Source organism: Orcinus orca, chromosome 8 (assembly GCF_937001465.1).
Source record: "Orcinus orca chromosome 8, mOrcOrc1.1, whole genome shotgun sequence".
Taxonomy (NCBI): domain Eukaryota; kingdom Metazoa; phylum Chordata; class Mammalia; order Artiodactyla; family Delphinidae; genus Orcinus; species Orcinus orca.
The window spans coordinates 95,322,302-95,341,093 of record NC_064566.1 but is presented as its reverse complement, the minus strand read 5'-3'; the positions used below and the strand labels follow the sequence as shown (position 1 = coordinate 95,341,093).

At 37.9% G+C, this 18,792-nt stretch overlaps 1 protein-coding gene across 8 annotated transcripts in view; it reads left to right on the top strand.

Moving 5' to 3' along the window:
* The window catches only part of DDX6 (DEAD-box helicase 6), a 34,405-nt gene extending 16,101 nt beyond the window's left edge, over nucleotides 1-18,304 (top strand). For 5 of the 8 annotated variants that reach the window (XM_033434461.2, XM_033434462.2, XM_033434463.2 and 2 more), the window contains exons 5-14: nucleotides 1,754-1,883; nucleotides 2,789-2,935; nucleotides 4,067-4,161; nucleotides 5,891-6,013; nucleotides 6,478-6,606; nucleotides 8,017-8,133; nucleotides 11,293-11,356; nucleotides 12,169-12,270; nucleotides 12,752-12,958; nucleotides 13,964-18,304. In XM_033434461.2, coding sequence (XP_033290352.1) covers nucleotides 1,754-1,883; nucleotides 2,789-2,935; nucleotides 4,067-4,161; nucleotides 5,891-6,013; nucleotides 6,478-6,606; nucleotides 8,017-8,133; nucleotides 11,293-11,356; nucleotides 12,169-12,270; nucleotides 12,752-12,927 — 1,083 coding nt within the window. In that variant the 3' untranslated portion in view covers nucleotides 12,928-12,958; nucleotides 13,964-18,304. The remainder of the gene's footprint in view (nucleotides 1-1,753; nucleotides 1,884-2,788; nucleotides 2,936-4,066; nucleotides 4,162-5,890; nucleotides 6,014-6,477; nucleotides 6,607-8,016; nucleotides 8,134-11,292; nucleotides 11,357-12,168; nucleotides 12,271-12,751; nucleotides 12,959-13,963) is intronic. The other 3 variants (XM_033434466.2, XM_004273326.4, XM_033434468.1) reach the window with 1 other exon arrangement.
* Nucleotides 18,305-18,792: the final 488 nt, after the last annotated feature.

Below are 18,792 nucleotides of genomic sequence, written 5' to 3'. Positions count from 1 at the left end.
TCTGCTGTAGAACTGAGTAGTATGCAGGTAGCCTGTTTAAAAACCATAGAAGAGAATGAACTCATGGGGATAACGGGCCTTCAGGACAACAAAAGATTAATAGAGTTGACTCAAAGTAGGACGGAAGAGATCAAGACCAAAGGGTCAAAACCAAGGTTTTCTTCTTTGACCTGCTTTACCATACATAATAAGCAGACTGTTTAATGCTGGCTGTAGGAACAAGGTAATAGAGTATTATGACTGGATCATTTTCGCAGTTGTTCTGGCAGCTGTGTTAGTTATTCTGACCATATGGAACCCATCTGACCCCTGTGATTGGGGTTCTAGAATAAGAGTCATGGTGGGAAATGAAAGTCATGATGCTTATGATTTAGATATTTCTCCAGTAACGGTGTGGGGTTTTTTTTGGTTTTTATGGCTGCGTTGGGCCTTTGTTGCTGTGCGCAGGCTTTCTCTAGTTGCGGTGACCGGGGGCTGCTCTTCATTGCGGTGTGCAGGCTTCTCATTGCAGTGGCTTCTCCTGTTGCGGAGCTTGGGCTCTAGGCGCATGGGCTTCAGTAGTTGTGGCACGAGGGCTCAGTAGTTGTGGCACGAGGGCTCAGTAGTTGGGGCTCATGGACTCTAGAGCACAGGCTCAGTAGTTGGGGCACACAGGCTTGGTTGCTCCGAGGCACGTGGGATCTTCCCGGCCCAGGGCTTGAACCCGTGTTCCCTGCATTAGCAGGCGGATTCCTAACCACGGTGCCACCAGGGAAGTCCTTCAGTAACAGTTTTAAAGTGCTAGAGATACTTTTTTTGGTCATTAGCTCAAGCATAGAAAGAGCTAATTATTTTAGTGATTGTGAATCTCGTTTCCTAATTTATTTTCCTAATTTTCTAGTTTTAGAAATTAAAATGTTTAGTTTTAGAAATCGAAATGTTCTGCTTCCTCTCTGTTTATACCTGTTTTACTTTTTAAATTTCTCTCCATATATGTGTATTTAATATTTAGTAATCGTTAGGAATCCTTTGCTATTGTCTAGGAAATTTGTCCTAATAAGAAATACTATCTTCTTCAAAACACATATGACCAACTAAGCCAAATATGAAAATGAGAAGTCAGCCTTGGTAATGTGACCATGGATCAAGATAACTGGAATAGAGTTGAGACTCCAGTTGAGCACATCTCAGGACGGAAGTTGGCTGTGAGACAGACATTGGACATTATGTAATACGATTTTTAAAAAAATCAAATAGGACCCGAGGTTAAACTTTTCCAGCTGATTCCTGTTTTGTGTAGGGATAAATTGTCCAACTTACAATTTTTCATTGTGGTCAAGTTGGTTTACTAGTCTCAGAATATCTTATTACAGTCTCTCCTTTGAATATTGTTTGTGCTGTCTTTTCGTCCAGTTTTTAATTGTGAAATGTCCTTTGCTTTTTTTCCTCTATGTATTCATGATGTTAGCCCAAGTTACTCGTCTTGGTTGTTGATGCTCAGCTTCCTTAGACAACACATTTGCACATGCAGACTTACATATACAGTTTTTTTTATTACTTGAGTATGTATTTTATAAGCAGCTCTGGTAAATGTCAGTTGATACTGATGGTGACGTGGACTGTTCCTGCTAATTTATTTGGTCTCTACTTATTCTTGTAAAATGCTTCAAAATAATACCAAAGAGCTATGTATACTTTCAGTGTGTTTTAGAGAAGAATTTGCTTATGTACTGTTTTTATTCACAAGTAATTTGCATTGTCTTATCTCTTCTAGGAGGAGAGCATTCCCATTGCTTTATCTGGTAGGGATATTTTAGCTAGAGCAAAAAACGGAACAGGCAAGAGCGGTGCCTACCTCATTCCCTTACTTGAACGGCTAGACCTGAAGAAGGACAATATACAAGGTTAGTTGTTTGTTTAAACTGTAAATGGTGATTTAAATCTTGGAGCGATTACCATCTTTTTTTTAGTCAGAACTTAAATAATCTGGAATTCGTATTTATCCTTTTCACGGTTTTTGGCCTGGTTGTCTTGTAAAAATGATTCCTAACTTTTTTTAAAGAGATTTTCTAGTTTTCAAAGTTCTTTTACATATTACACAGCTATGACAACATTCCAGTGAGATAGGCAAAATAAGATTATCGTCCTATAGATAGATAGGAAAAGCTAAGATCTTGAGAAGTTAAATTATCTGACATAGATACTTACAAACTATGGAACTGAAATGTTTCTTGTGACAGCTGTGTGTCTGCAGAGTTCCTTGTAGAAACATGAACTTTTTCTCTTTAAAGCCTTGTGGTTTGGGGATTTTAAGAGGTTAGGCAGTAAGGAAGAAACAAATTTCCATAACTGTACCCAGAGTAAGCTAATAGAGTTAAGTTTTCATCTCTGAAGCTTTTTCTTAAATTTTCAGCTGTTTTTTCCCCCAGCTTTCTTGATCTATAATTATTATTTCTGCCCTCTCTCTGTTACTTACTTTCATATGATGTAAATAGAACTGGGTGGCAAGAGTTTCTTATTTGGGTATTTTGACTAGTGAATCTCTTACTAAAATATTAATGAACTTTGGGCTAATAATTGACAACTCAAAGAACCCTTTAAGGGTTTGTAAATAAGAGTACAAGAATTGTATAGCATTGTTACTGAGGAATAGTCTAAATCTGGAACACTATAATAGGTTCTCTTTTTTTTTTTTTTTAGGAAATTTATTCATTTGAGTGTCTTAATTACAAGGGGAAATATTTCTGTAGCTTCTTAAACTCTTAATATATGCTGTTTTTTTTCTGTTTTCTCTGTTGTTATTTTCCAGCAATGGTGATTGTTCCCACTAGAGAACTTGCTCTACAGGTCAGTCAAATTTGCATCCAGGTCAGCAAACACATGGGAGGGGCTAAAGTGATGGCAACCACAGGAGGAACCAATTTACGGGATGACATAATGAGGCTTGATGATACAGGTAGGAAATGATTGATGTAAGGTGGCTGGCTCTCTGTAATTCCACACACAGGTGTTTCCTTTCAGTAACTTATTAAAATTGTTTTTTAAATTAATAAGGAACAAACATTGCAATATAAAAATGAATAAAGGAAATGACCATTTCATTCAAGCAAAAAAAACAAATTGTTTTAGTAATAGAAAGAATATTCAGCCTTACTAATTTTTTAAATTGTACATAAAAACAGTAAAGTGATATTGTACCTGTCTGATTGACAAGGTTAATTCAGATTGGCAAGGCTAATTAGTAACCAGTAATGTGAGTTTGTGGAAAAGTTGGCTGTCTTGCAACATGGGCGTATAAGTTGATATAATCTCTGTGGTGGGCAATTTGGCATTATATTTCAAAATTATAAATGTATATTTTTAAGAATCTTTTTTTGAAGAAATAACTGGACAAATGCAAGGTTGTTTACTACAGCATGGTTTATAGTACTGAAAAACTTGGAGCAACCTGAATGTCAAGGGAGTTTGGCTAAAATACATTGGATATAGTCTGAAGGGAATTCTACACGGCCATTAAAGAGTGAAGCTGACCTGTATTCATTTTTTAATGAAGAGTTCTCCATGGTACATTATTTAGTGAAAAAAGAAAACAGCAAGAATGAAATCCACTTATATAAAATTATACATAGAATTTTAGTCAAAATTTTACATATGATTATCATTTAATTAGTTTAATCATTATATTCTTTGTGCTGTCCTGTTATTTAAAATGATTATTTTATTTGATCCTTATTACAGTCTTCGGAAGACCCTTGATCTAGATTAAAGGCAAGCTACTGTATCAGAAGCTTGGCATACCTTTTGTTTTTCCTTGGGGGTTGCCCCAAGACAAGGAAGTATGCCCCTTATTTGGAGCAGGTGATTTGGGAAGTTGTAGCCCCACCCCCATGTAGCACTGAAACTAACAGGTATTCTCTAGCCAACCAAAGATGAAATGGAAATCCATATTCTAAAACACATCTGTGCCTCTTTGTATTATTCCTGCTTCTACAGCAGTATTTCTGATAAAATATATGATATAAACCTTTACTATATCCTTTTTGCCCCAACTAAAATTAACGAAAATATGTTTTCTAATCTTGTGTAGTGCATGTCGTGATAGCTACCCCTGGGAGAATCCTGGATCTTATCAAGAAAGGAGTAGCAAAAGTTGATCATGTCCAGATGATAGTATTGGATGAGGTAATGTCTCTTCATTTGGAAATATACTATTCTGTACTACTCTGGCTTTGTTCATAACTGCCAGTGAATGAAGCATAACCTCTTTGTGTTTATGCGCTTTTATTTGTTTTGTTTTGTTTTGTTTTAATATTTGGCTGCATTGGGTCTTCGTTGCTGCACGCAGGCTTTCTCTAGTTGTGGCAAGCGGGGGCTACTCTTTGTTGCGGTGGGTTGGCTTCTCTTGTTGCAGAACACAGGCTCTAGGCACACGGGCTTCAGTCGTTGTAGCACGCAGGCGCAGTAGTTGTGGCTTGCAGGCTCAGTAGTTGTGGCACGTGGGCTTAGTTGCTCTGTGGCACGTGGGATCTTCCCGGACTAGGGTTCAAACCCATGTCCCCTGCATTGGCAGGTGAATTCTTAATCACTCTGCCACCAGGGAAGTCCCTATGACCTTTTAATAAATGCATGACTCTTGTCGGTTCAAAGTAATTTGCTTACAAAACATGTTTTACCCTTTAAAAACAATAGATGATAGGAATTTATAGGACTAAATCAGCCTTGTGTCTTTTTCTTAGTAAAGCGAGGTTTTTATTTTTCAGTGAGAGAAGTTGTTGAATAATCTCAAAGCCAAGTTCATTCAAAGTCTCTTTCCATTCTGTGATTCATCTTAAGAAGCATGTAATGTCTCTAACCCCTCATTTAACATACAGCTTTGTATTGTTTGTTTTTTCGTCTCTGTTATAATGTGTTATCTCACCAGGTTATAAGTGCCTTTTAAGAACTTATTCAGCTCTGCATCCTTAGGACCTAGCAGTGTTTTATACATATAAGAAACCAGTGTTGATGTTTTTAAAGTTATTTTCCTGTTTGGTCTGTGTTTTAGATTACTAGAGCAGTTTCGTCATGATCTATTCAGAACAGGTTTTTATCTTTGAGTAATGAGAGCACATTTATTAGTTACTGCATGGTAGCACTAAGTGCTTTACGTGTTTTTTCATTTAATTTTTGCAAGAATCCTATAAGATAGGTATCCTATAAAGTAGTTACTACAGTAAGAAGACATCTTAATTTTTAAATTGTGGAAACTAAAATAGTGGTTAAGAAACCTCCCAACATAGCTGATAAGGAGACAAGTTTTTTTTTTTTTTTAATTTATTTATTTATGGCTGTGTTGGGTCTTCATTTCTGTGCGAGGGCTTTCTCCTGTTGTGGCAAGCAGGGGCCACTCTTCATCGCGGTGCACGGGCGTCTCATTATCGTGGCCTCTCTTGTTGCGGAGCGCAGGCTCAGTAGTTGTGGCTCACGGGCCTAATTGCTCCGCGGCATGTGGGATCTTCCCAGACCGGGCTCGAACCCATGTCCCCTGCATTGGCAGGCAGACTCTCAACCACTGCGCCACCAGGGAAGCCCAGGAGACAAGTTTTAAACCCAGGTAGTTTGACTCTGTAGCCTGTACTTTTAACCACTATACTATAATGTCTCTGTAATGGAAGTCACATTAAAATTTTGTTATGGGAACAAGGATTATTTCTGTCTGGGACTTTTTTTCCTTGGAGGATGAGTATTACAGACTTTTCCCCTTCTGAATCACTGGTAACGTGTCTTGGTGCCTTTGGACTACGCAGTGTTGCAGAGGACTTACTGTTTACAACCAGGAGCATTCCATGAACTTGCTGGATGATGCCTTATTAACCAAAGACCTTAGACATTATTTCATTGTGTTTAAGATTGTCTTCTCTTTGTACTACAGGCAGATAAGTTGCTGTCACAGGATTTTGTGCAGATAATGGAGGATATTATTCTCACGCTACCTAAAAACAGACAGATTTTATTATATTCTGCTACTTTCCCTCTTAGTGTACAGAAGTTCATGGTGAGTATAAACCTGTACTTGGAAGCAGTACTATTCTGTTGTCCATGAGTATATCTTTATCCATAATTATACCTTACTACTAGTCTTTATTACACTGATTTCAAGTTTGGGGCTTTTTCTTCAGCTGATCAATTAAGGTTTGTTGTGCATAAATTTTTTTAAGATACAAAAGTAATTTGATTCTTATTTGTTCACTTAGCTTTTGGTGTCAGACTGACATAGCCATTGGTTCTAGATAAATTGATTACAGCATAATTCTATATTTAAAGTACAAAATAGTAACTTAGCTGTATATCTGAATGTTATATCTCCCATTTTATGGTAATTTACTTCTTCCATGACAGATAATAACGTTTTAAAGAGGGCTCCATTCTTTAAGAGTTTGTCAGGCAGAAATGTATGAAGATATATTCTGAGTTTAAGAAATAGACTCTGCTTTCTTATGAGACTCTTCTTTTTTTCAGAATTCCCATTTGCAGAAACCCTATGAGATTAACCTGATGGAGGAACTAACTTTGAAGGGAGTAACCCAGTACTACGCATATGTAACTGAGCGCCAAAAAGTACACTGCCTCAACACACTTTTCTCCAGGGTAAGTCTGTTAGGCTTCAGCGGCTGAATGTTGTCCGTTACTTACTACTTAACCTCAGTAAAACAGTTGTATCAGTTTTCTCACCATTTTCTTTTTCTTTCTTTCTTTTTTTTTTTAAATACTTATTTGGCTGCGCCGGGTCTTAGTTGTGGCATGCAGGATCTTTTAAGTTGCAGCATGTGGGCTCTTAGTTGCAGCATGCGGGATCTAGTTCCCTGACCAGGGATCAAACCCGGGCACCCTGCACTGGGAGCACGGAGTCTTAACCACTGGACCACCAGGGAAGTCCCTCTCAGCATTTTCAGTGTAAAAAAAATTCCTTAGTTTTTCCTAAAGGTAGTTTGTGTTGTTGATCTGAAGCTGATAGTGTATGATTGTCAAGTCACAGGCACTTCTAATTTGATTCTAAAATAATTTGACCTTAATTACAGATAATCCTCATTATTCTCAGTAATTATAATTGTTCCGTTGTAGGCAGATTCTGTTTTTGCAAATTTGCCAAAATTTCCTTGTCACCCCAAAGTCAGTACTCAGGTGCTCTTGACGTCATTTGCAGACATACGTGAAAAATTTGAGACCTCGTGCGGTTTCCCCCTGCTTTCTTGTTTCAGCTCATACTATAAATGAGCACCCTTTTCACCGTCTATTTAGTGCCACATTTCCCACATTTCTGTGCTTTTCTGTTGATTTCACTCTTTTAAATGGCCCCTAGGCATAGTGCAGAAGTGTTGTCCAGCGCTCCTAAGTACAAGAAGACTGATGTGCCTTGCAGAGATAATGTATTAGATAAACTTCATAAAGGCATGAGTTACAGAACTGTGGGCCATGAGTAAATAAGGTGTCTTTAAACAGTAACACTGTTTAAACCAAATTCCTTGGTGGTCCAGTGGTTAGGACTCCGCGCCTCCACTGCAGAGGGCATGGGTTCAATCCCTGGTCAGGGAACTAGGATCCTGCAAGCTGTGTGGCAGGGCCAAAAAAATAAAATCAGTAACACACATAAAACAAGGTTATCTGTTGGCCCGTTGATGAAGAAGTTAAGTGTTCCTCACAGGAACCTAACCCTGTATTTCCCCTGGAAGCAGTGGTCCTATATTCAGTAATTCAGTGTTTCCAGTAACTGTATAGAACATAACTACCTCAAGTAATGAGAATTGTGTTTTACTCCTGTTGGCAATTATGCAGCCCTTATGAAAAATACTCTGCTACAATAAAACTTACTCTACAATAAAAATTATCTTCAACTGCTATGTAAATGAAATAGTACTTAAAATTTTTACAGTTTTGCATCTTTCTTATATTATGAGATTCTGAGTCTTAGATGATATTTTCAAGATTTGGCAAAGTTAATGAAGGTTTTTGTTTTCCTTCCTTACGTCATCTTTTGTTTTGTTTTCCCCCTGTGCTCAGCTTCAGATAAACCAGTCGATCATTTTCTGTAACTCCTCTCAGAGAGTTGAATTGCTAGCCAAGAAGATTTCTCAACTGGGTTATTCTTGCTTCTATATCCATGCTAAAATGAGGCAGGTGAGTATAAAACTTGAACTTGTATAGATTTTTTTAAAAACCTTTTTCTTAGTATTTCTTGGATTTTGTTTTGTTTTAATGCTCTTCCAAATGCTGTGAGTTTAAGAATAAATTATTCCTTAGCAGGCAAAGGACCATTCATTTTAACCTCTCTGAGGTTAGGTTTTCTAACTACAAACAGGGTTAATAGTACACATTCTTACCTCACAAGGTTGTCAGGAAGATTGAGATTATGTATGAATGAGTAGTTTGTAAGTTGCCAAGCATAATAGAAATGTGAGATTTTATTCCCTTCCTTCCGCATATTCTTAGATTTGGGCTAGTATTTAATACAGTAATCACTAGCCACAGGTGGCAATTTAAAAGAGTTAAAATTTAAATAAATAAGTGAAAATTAAACAATATTTAAAATTTAGATTCAGTACAATCCCTGTCAAACTACCAATGGCATTTTTCACAGAACTAGAACAAAAAATTTCACAATTTGTATGGAAACACAAAAGACCCCGAATAGCCAAAGCAATCTTGAGAAAGAAAAACTGAGCTGGAGGAATCAGGCTCCCTGACTTCAGACTATACTGCAAAGCTACAGTAATCAAGACAGTATGGGACTGGCACAAAAACAGAAATATAGATCAGTGGAGCAGTATAGAAAGCCCACAGATAAACCCACTCACATATGGTCACCTTATCTTTGATGAAGGAGGCAAGAATATACAGTGGAGAAAAGACAGCCTCCTCAATGAGTGATGCTGGGAAAACTGGACAGCTACATGTAAAAGAATGAAATTAGAACACTTCCTAACACCGTACACAAAAATAAACTCAAAATGGATTAAAGACCTAAATGTAAGGCCAGACACTATAAAATTCTTAGAGGAAAACATAGGCAGAACACTCTATGACATAAATCACAGCAAGATCCTTTTTGACCCACCTCCTAGAGAAATGGAAATAAAAATAAATAAATGGGATCTAATGAAACTTAAAAGCTTTTGCACAGCAAAGGGAACCATAAAAAAGATGAAAAGACAACCCTCAGAATGGGAGAAAATATTTGCAAACGAAGGAACTGACAAAGGATTAATCTCCAAAATATACAAGCAGCTCATGCAGCTCAATAGCAAAAAACACGAAAACCCAATCCAAAAATGGGCAGAAGACCTAAATAGACATTTCTCCAAAGAAGTAATACAGATGGCCAACAACACATGAAAGGATGCTCAACATCACTTATCATTAGAGAAATGCAAACCAAAACCACAATGAGGTATCACCTCACACCAGTCAGAATGACCATCATCCAAAAATCTACAAACAATAAATGCTGGAGAGGGTGTGGAGAAAAGGAACCCTCTTGCACTGTTGGTGGGAATTTAAATGGATACAGCCACTATGGAGAACAGTGTAGAGGTTCCTTAAGAAACTAAAAATAGAAGTACCATATGACCCAGCAATCCTACTACTGGGTATATACCGTGAGGAAACCATAATTCAAAAAGAATCATGCACCACAGTGTTCATTGCAGCACTATTTACAATATCCGGGAGATGGAAGCACCCTAAGTGTCCATCAACAGGTGAATGGATAAAGAAGATGTGGCACATATATACAATGGAATATTACTCAGCCATAAAAAGAAACGGAATTGAGTTATTTGTAGTGAGGTGGATGGACTGAGAGTCTGTCATACAGAGTGAAGTAAGTCAGAAAGAGAAAAATACCGTATGCTAACACATATATATGGAATCTAAAAGAAAAAAAAATGATTCTGGAGAACCTAGGGGCAGGACAGGAATAAAGACCTAGACGTAGAGAATGGACTCTAGGACATGGGGAGGGCGAAGGGTAAGCTGAGATGAAATGAGGGAGTAGCACTGACATATACACTACCAAATGTAAAATAGATAGCTAGTGGGAAGCAGCCACCTAGCACAGGGAGATCAGCTTGTGCTTTGTGACCACCTAGAGGGGTGGGATAGGGAGGGTGGGAGGGAGATGCAAGAGGGAGGGGATATGTAAAGCAATTATACTCCAATAAAGATGTTAAAAAAATAAAATTTAGTTCTTCAGTCACACCACGTTTGAAGTGCCGTATTACATGTGACTAGCAGTCACAGTTTTGGAAAGTACAGATACAGAACATTTCCATCATTGCAGAAGGTTCTGATTTTTCTGTGTACCTCCTCAGGTACATCTGTTTTTACTATTTGCCTGTAGAAAAGGATGCAATCTATATTTCAGAACTTAATTCAACAGAAAATAAATTCAAAACTATCACAAGACAACATTTTGTGTTTGTGCTGACGTTGTGAAATTTCATAAGAAAGCAGTTTCTGTAGGCTAACGGGTTAAGAACTTAATCAACTCACATATGGTTTTCAAAGAAGCTTAGTGTCATGGATCAGATACCTTCTTGTAGGCCCCTAATATTAAAATTGTCACAGGAAATGAATGTATTAAATTGAAGAGAATATTTCAGAATGGAAGAACATTGTGTTGAAAAAATGTTTACCAGATGCTAGATTTATTGCTTTTGCTAGAGTCAGTGTATGTTTTCATTCTTGTTTTTAAATTGGAAAGTAGTTATTTTTAGCTTTTGTATATAATAACTGAAAAGGTAAATAGTAGATGTTTTGGTCAAGCCAAACTTTTGGCATCTTTTGTTTGAAATATTTTAGAAGTATGGTGAAAATTATCACTAAAAATCCACTCCAGCAAAAAAGAAAAATACCTTTTTTTTTGCGGTACGCGGGCCTCTCCGGTTGCGGAGCACAGGCTTAGCGGCCATGGCTCACGGGCCCAGCCGCTCTGCAGCATGTGGGATCCTCCCCGACCGGGGCACGAACCCACATCCCCTGCATCGGCTGGTGGACTCTCAACCACTGCGCCACCAGGGAAGCCCGAAAAATACCTTTAAGAATTGAGATAATAAGCAGCATATACATATGTATTCATATTTATTCCCATGGGAAACTAGTTTATGGTTAATTATTTTCACCTTTTGTTTTTAATTTATGTGTATTGAATTTGGCTCCTTTCTCATTCATGTAAAAAATAATTTGGGTATAAAGAACTTTGGGTAGGAGAAAAAAATCATGGCAGTTTGGGGGCTTGTGTGAGTTTTAATCAAATCAAATGCGTTACTTTGTTCCTAGGAACATCGGAATCGTGTATTTCATGATTTCCGAAATGGCTTATGCCGCAATCTTGTTTGCACTGGTAAGTATTTTGTTTCGTTTACACATAGTTTTGTATTGTTTTTGTTTTGTTTTGTTTTGCGGTACACGGGCCTCTCACTGTTGTGGCCTCTCCCATCGCGGAGCACAGGCTCTGGACGCGCAGGCTCAGCGGCCATGGCTCACGGGCCCAGCCGCTCCGCGGCATGTGGGATCTTCCCGTACCAAGGCACGAACCCTTGTCCCCTGCATCGGCAGGCAGACTCTCAACCACTGCACCACCAGGGAAGCCCCCTACCTGTATTTTTCAAAGTCTAAATTAGCATAATAATTGTGGGACTAGAAAAGAATTAGAAGGGATAGCCTTGCATATTAGCTTACCTCAGGCCTCTTATAAATCATTTAGCAGAAGGGGATGAATGAATTCTAAACAAAGCATAAATAATTACTGCTAGAGGATTATGTCTTTTTAGAAGTATTCTACGTTACACAACAAAATTTTTAAAAATAATTTTCTCTGTTAACCTTGGATTAAATACTCAAAAATAGACTGAAGAAAATTACACTCCTGAGACTCATTTATGAGTATATAGCTTATCAGTCATCCTTGATTTGCACAGTCACCTTAGACCATTTTTTTAAAACTTTGTTACAGGACTGGGAAAAGGTAACTTGTTGAGCAGAAAGCTGCTTATGGTAATGTGCATGACAGATAATGCCAGTAATTTGCAAATGCTTTTGAATTACTGATGAAGTGAATGAAGCTTAGGTTACATTAGAAATACATGTTAAAGAGTATTATGGCACCAAATTGAAGGATATAATGGAGTTTTGTGTTTTTGGTTTTTTTTTAAGATTTGTTTACCCGAGGTATTGATATACAAGCTGTGAATGTGGTAATAAACTTTGACTTCCCAAAGCTGGCAGAGACCTATCTCCATCGTATTGGAAGATCAGGTGAGGAAAAGGAAGGAGATGTTCTTTGTGGAGGTTGTTTGAGAAGTTTAATCACTAAATTTTGTTCCTTTGTAGAGTGTGGTAGCAGTTAGAACAGTGAATTAAAACTAATTTAGTTGTTTGATATATCAAATTAATTTCCAACTCTTCCAGAACACTTATTTTAAAAAGTTAAAATAACTTTATGCTTAATTTAAGATTCACAAATGAGAAGCTCACTTCTCTAACTGTACTGTTTAGTATGTATATTCTGGCAATTTTTGACAGAAATGAGCACCCGTTTTTTCATTTGACAAAGGTAAAATAGCAGTGCTACTTGAGGCTGTGAAACCTGACGTTGTAACGTGTGTGTGAGTTCATATACTCAGAAGGGCACTGAACCAAAACATACATCCTGTATGGATTTGCCACTTATAGACTAGTGCTTGTACATTGATTCCCATGTTTAACTGTTTCATTAATTAAAATTGGTTTTTGTTAGGTCGCTTTGGTCATCTTGGCTTAGCCATCAACTTGATCACATATGATGATCGCTTCAACCTGAAAAGTATTGAGGAGCAGCTGGGAACAGAAATCAAACCTATCCCGAGTAACATTGACAAGAGCCTGTATGTGGCAGAATACCACAGCGAGCCTGTAGAAGATGAGAAACCTTAACAAGCATGTGTGTACCCGACAAAATAGCAAAGTGAGCATAATGTTTAAAGAAGGGAAATCAAGGTCCTCTTTCCTGGGGGAAAGTTGATGTTCCACGATATATAATTAGCAGTAAAGGATGAAATACCTCTTGGCATAAATGACAGTAAACAGGAAGTATCTTGAAGTTGTAGTTGTGATCTTATTGGCGAATCTATAAATGCGGTTCACTTGAATATAGTCTTCCTAAGTAATGTAGTACGTGAGCAGTACTTAAGACAAATTCAGACTTCTAAAATAATGGAAACAAAAAAGAATCTTAGCGATTTTGAATATGAAAATATTTTTGCTCTTTATCACTCGGTCATCTCTGTTAGTGTTCACTCTTAATTTCTAATGGGAACCTTAATAAATTATGTTAAATTACCTGTAAAATTGTATTGCTAAAGGTGTAATCAGGTTATGATGATAACTGTCTTATTTTAAATGCCCACTCTGGTTTCCTGCAGATGGTTTCTCATCTTTTGGTGACTGTTGGGCTCTGGTAGAAATGCTTAAAACAAGGCTTAACATAGGGAAAAACCCCTAAAACAGCCTACATTCCTCTAAGGAAACTCTGATTTAATTTGAGAGCTGTTAGTTTCCAAATCAGCAGTGAACATTCTACCTGTTACTATTTTTAGGTTTTTCAAATTACTCTCCTCACTTTAACCTTTTTATCCTAATTTAAATGTCAAACACAAAACCCTTGGACAAATATAAAACTAGCCCATGTTTGCTAATACATTGGTAGGCTGTTGAGTTCATGTACGGTTTAAAAAAAATTTTTTTTTTTTAATTGTCATAGAGACTGCTGCCTGTTACCAGAACTTTCAGGGTTTCATTCTGTCTCTGGGATACATAGCAGAAATTCCTTAATCCTGAGTGAATTCTATAGTAGGCAGACAGGCTCGGTAGAAGCTGTTATAGAGAGCAGTGGGATGGGGATTGTGAACACCTATGTATCCTAGTTCGTATTGCTTTCATGGCATTAATTTTAGGCTTCTTTTTTCTTTAGGTTTTGACAAACTACAGAAGGCTCGTTTGGATCTGTGACACATCGATTTTGGGGGGATGCTCTTCTCTTTGTGGGTTTTTCATCTTCTTTTATTTTGGAACTATGAAGACTTAAAAGAGCTCAGACATTTTTTCTTTTTTTTAATTGGTGAAGAGAAAAAAGCTAAAAAGGAATTTACCTTTTTTGTTCCACTTGTTTGCACTGTGTGCTGACTGAACATTAGTTGCACTAACTGCTGGTTTTTTAAAAATGTTTTCTGGGGAAGGGGGACAAGGAAGGAGGAGAAAGAAGAGAAGGGGAGAAACCCTAAAAAGAGAAGAATCTTGATGAACACAAGCTTGTCTGCGATTTCAAAATTCTCCAACAGCTGACTCTTGAGTGCATTTCAACTTCTCCCTGGTTACTCATCCGTTTTTTAAGCCTGAAGAGCTTATTACTTATTTGTGCAAAGTGCCTTATGCTATGAGACCATTCAGAATATCATCTTTTAGACACAGCCCAAGGAATCAACAGTAGTATTGTTTTTTTTCTTTTTTCTTTCTTTTTAAAATTTTTGTCTTTCCGTTTTGGTTTCAAGTTGAAGTCTCTCTCTTCCCTTTCTACCCGATACTCAAGCCCAGGGCTGGAAGATGAAACGTATTAGTAATGTTAAACACCATTTTCTTTTTCTTTATGTGGAGGAGTTGATATGCAACTGCAGTTCATCCGCACTGTAAATACATGTATTTTAAAAAAAAAAACAATCCCAAGTAAAAATTTCTTCTGGGCTGAGTAGATGCAACATCATTGCTCCCAAAGGAAAGAGCAGTCTATCATTGCAGGAGCCATATGACAAGCCTTTTGTGCTCTATAGCAGAACACTAAAGACTGGTTTACATACACCTCCATTAGCAGTTATGGCACTTGATGTGTAGACGTGTCAGAGCCTTTGACCCTCTTTCCTCTGTGGCAAAGCGTGTCCCATAGAAAATTGGGTGTGTATACTTGTATAAACTTTGTAAATAGGTTTTTTTCTGGGTTCATATATATATATACATATATATATATATATATATTTTTTTTTTTTTTTGGATGAAGGTTGCTGGGATTAAGGGGATTAGATTGATTATGGGAGCAGCTAAAGATGAGAGGGGCTCAGTTTTCCGCAACACTAAATTCTAAAAAAGTACTTTGGCTTCTTACTGTAGAGAACAGACCTCTACAGGGACATCCTCTGTTGGAAAAGGGACCCAGAAGTCTGGGATCACTGCTGCCACACTTTGTCTCATATAGTACCTTTGGAGGAGGCCTGACGGAGAGAGCAAGGAAGCTTCAGAAACCTGTAATTCAAGATGTTATTTTTGAGACACTCTCTCTGATAATGTTTCTTCCCCCCTTTTTAAAAGTTTGAGAAACACTTCAAGCTCAGCAAAAGGGGACAAAGAATAATTTGCCTTGCAGTGTGGCAGTTTGATTGAGTGGCAGTTTCTTTGAGCAGTATATGTATAAAGCATGGATTTGCATTTCAGAATATTAGCCAGTACCAGCTGTGGTGACATTAGCAGTTCTGGGGCTTACTTTCTGTGGATCTTCTCCTGTACTGTGTAAGTGTATTGCCCTCTGCCCACCTTGATACATAAACTTGCAGGAATGGGCAACCCCTGAGAGCTGTTAACTTTGATGCTACAGAAAGCTGCTTGCCATCCTCTTGCTTTGTGACAAGAATTATCTGTCATTTTGCATTGTAAATTGCTGGCAAATGCGTTACAGTCAATAGTGTTGCTTTAAATTGTGCCCCTCCCAACATGCTTGATGTTTGGCCTGATCTCCAGGCAAAAGGAGTGAGATGAAGCAAAACCAGTGAACTTTTTTTTTAATGTTTTTAATTCCCTTTTAACCCAGTGTACTAGGTCAATTAGGAGGCATCTAGGATTTTTTTTTAAAAAAAGGAAAAAATAAAATTAAAAAAAGTTGATTTCCATATGCCACTGTTTTCCAAAACCCTAAAATATTGCAAGATGTGTCCTGCATAAACTTTCATGCTTAACTCATCTGGAAAAAGAAATCAGTTATTCAGAGTGGCTTTTTGACTCTGCCTAGTTCTAAGCAAAATTGTGACACCCAGAATTCCTTGAGGATCAAAATCCTGCAGATGCCTCCTGATCAGACATAGCCCTAACTCCTTAAAAACTGTAGCAAGAGCTGCACAGTACAAACCCCAAAAAGAATAACCCATTTATCTGGTAGCCAAGCCACATGTGTCTATCCAGCCAATGTTGGTTACTAAATACAAGGCCTACTTAAGGAAGTAACCTTTTTCCGGGGAGGGGTGGGGGGAGGGAATTTAAAAGGCATCAACTTTTGACCAAAAATCTTGCCCTTGTACTGATGCAGCTCTCTTTCTCCCCCACCTCTGGCGAGATAAGAGGAATCATTCATTATAGAAGAAAAGGAATGCTCATAAATGAAGTTTTGTGTCTCGCTAGAGTGTGTGGGTAACTAAGCAGCGCAGTCTTTTTTGCCATCCTCAGACTGTGCTCTGCCTGGTGCCACATGCCTGTGGGTCCCTCTAAAAGCACAGACTTTAAATTGAAAGTATTACTGAAGTACAGCCTCTGATGAGGAGTGGCACTTAAAACTATCTGGGACACCACTATTGGACACAGTCTTGTAGAGGCAGCTGTCCAGTTTTGGTGCTTGTCTCTTGAATAGGAATTGTTAAATGGAAAGATGCTCAAAGGACTAGGTCAAAGCCTAGTCTTTTTTTTTTTTTTTTTTAATCGCCCTTACAATAAGGAGCATTGTTACTATTGGAAGTTGTTTTTGTGTTCCTTGCAGTATTGGGTGTTTATATTAAGTAATGATAATATTTTTCCACTGGTTCATTTGGATGAAAACTATTTGCCTAATTTTTAATATTTAAATTACATTCAGCACCTGGTTTAACCAGTGGTTATATAGTTGTGTAATGGGTTGTGGACTGTTACACAGCTTGCTGCCTCTGTCCTCCTCTTTTCCTTACATTCCGATGGAGAAACTTTCTTGCCTTTTCCCTTAGTAATGGAATGGAATAAATTTATTCTAAAATGATCTTCCATAGGAAGAAGGGAGAGAGAAACCTAAATATAATCTCTAAATTATTTTCAAGTTGGTCGCAGCATCATAATATGGGTTGGCCCCAAAGACTGGGGGGAGGGGGGAGGCAACTGGTTATCAATATTTGTTTTCAGAATGAGATGGGAGCATCTTTCCTTTGCCATGAGCTTTGTGTTAGAGACCATCATGCTTGGGTTAGAACCAGACAACCCAGCACAAAGCCTTGAGTGTAAATTGTTGGAATCAAAACATCTCATTCTGATCACTTGATTTTTTTTTTTTTTTTTAATAGGGGTGGGAGGGAGGTTACTTTGCCCCAAAAGGGAGGGTATCTGCACTAAGGATTTAGAAACACTTTGGAAGCTCATAACCTCATCAGTAACTGCCTTTAGTCACACTCCTGACCTTATAGATGAGTAACAAAAGGATGAAATAAGTTCTTGGGAATTAAGCCATGTTATTTTAATTTGCTCCTTTTTCAGCGTTCTGTGTCTCTTAAGCTGTTATTGTGGAATCATTTTCTGGCAAAATAACCTTTGTCAAGCAAAATTATTGGCCTTGTGGGAGCTGACGTCAGTCAACTTTGGTGAATTTAAGTGGACTTTGGTGAGCTTATAGTTGTACTTTATATCCTTAAAGGTAGTTTTTTAAAACTTCCAAAGAAAACCCACTCTCCTTTCTGATCTAAAAACTCATCTTTGGGGTAAAGAGTTCAGTGTCCAAAGGTGGTAACAGTTCATGAGGTAAGAGGGCGCTAGCCTGGCACCTGGATTCTGCCCCTCCGTAGCTGACAGATTCCAACAGAAGTGTGTTTAAATTCTCCAGTAGACAATACTGGGCGGGGGGGAGGGAGGGGTAGGGTTGGGTTGCTAAGGTACAGGCTGCTGTACTTTACCCAGTGGTTGTGAGGGAGGGTCCCTGGAGAAAACCAAGTCGCTAGTCCCTTTTTTGAAACAAAATTAAAACTTGAAAAAAATTTTTTGTTTAGTACAAAATGGGATAGAATTTAATGTCCCTAGCCACAAGGGACCAGTTCCACTGAGAAGTGAACAGTGGGAACTCAATTTTGAAAACATTCGGGGAAAGGGAAAATTGGCTTTCTGTTAATTGGCAGATGTTCCAGTGGGGCTGTTTTTGTTGGAATGTGTTATGTTGTATGTACACATATATGGACCAGAGCGTCTGTTGAGTTTATAAAGTTAAAAGCTGGTTGATAAAATCTTGATTTTTGTTACTTTATCACAATAAAAGCCCACTGGAACTTCAGATGTGTGTGTGGTGTGTCTTTAGCATCAGGCTGTGCGGTTTAGGAATACTTGCCTTTGAAATCATTTTTACTTACATAACTCACATTCTGGTAAAGCAGTAAGATTCTCAGCACTACTCCTCTGAATAAATTATGTGAGCACCTTTGTCCAGCCTTATTCATTGTCCCACCGTTGGCATTTCACTCTGTTTTCATAGCCTAAACACAGAACAGATAATCAGTTGGAAAGGAGAGAGATGTTGGTCCACAGTATGCCCGGGGGACTGCTAGTAGTCAGTCACCTCCTAGAATTGTTCAGATATTTTAGAAAGTTGAACAGAAATTACTTAGGAATTAACGATATGAATGGAATTTGTATTCTGAGACTGAGAAATACTAATGAAAGAAATCAGAAGACCTAAATAAGTGGAGAAATCCAGACACAAAGCTGGATACAGCATCCTCGCCCCCCACCCCCAAAGAAATACTTCAGTATAACAAAATAATG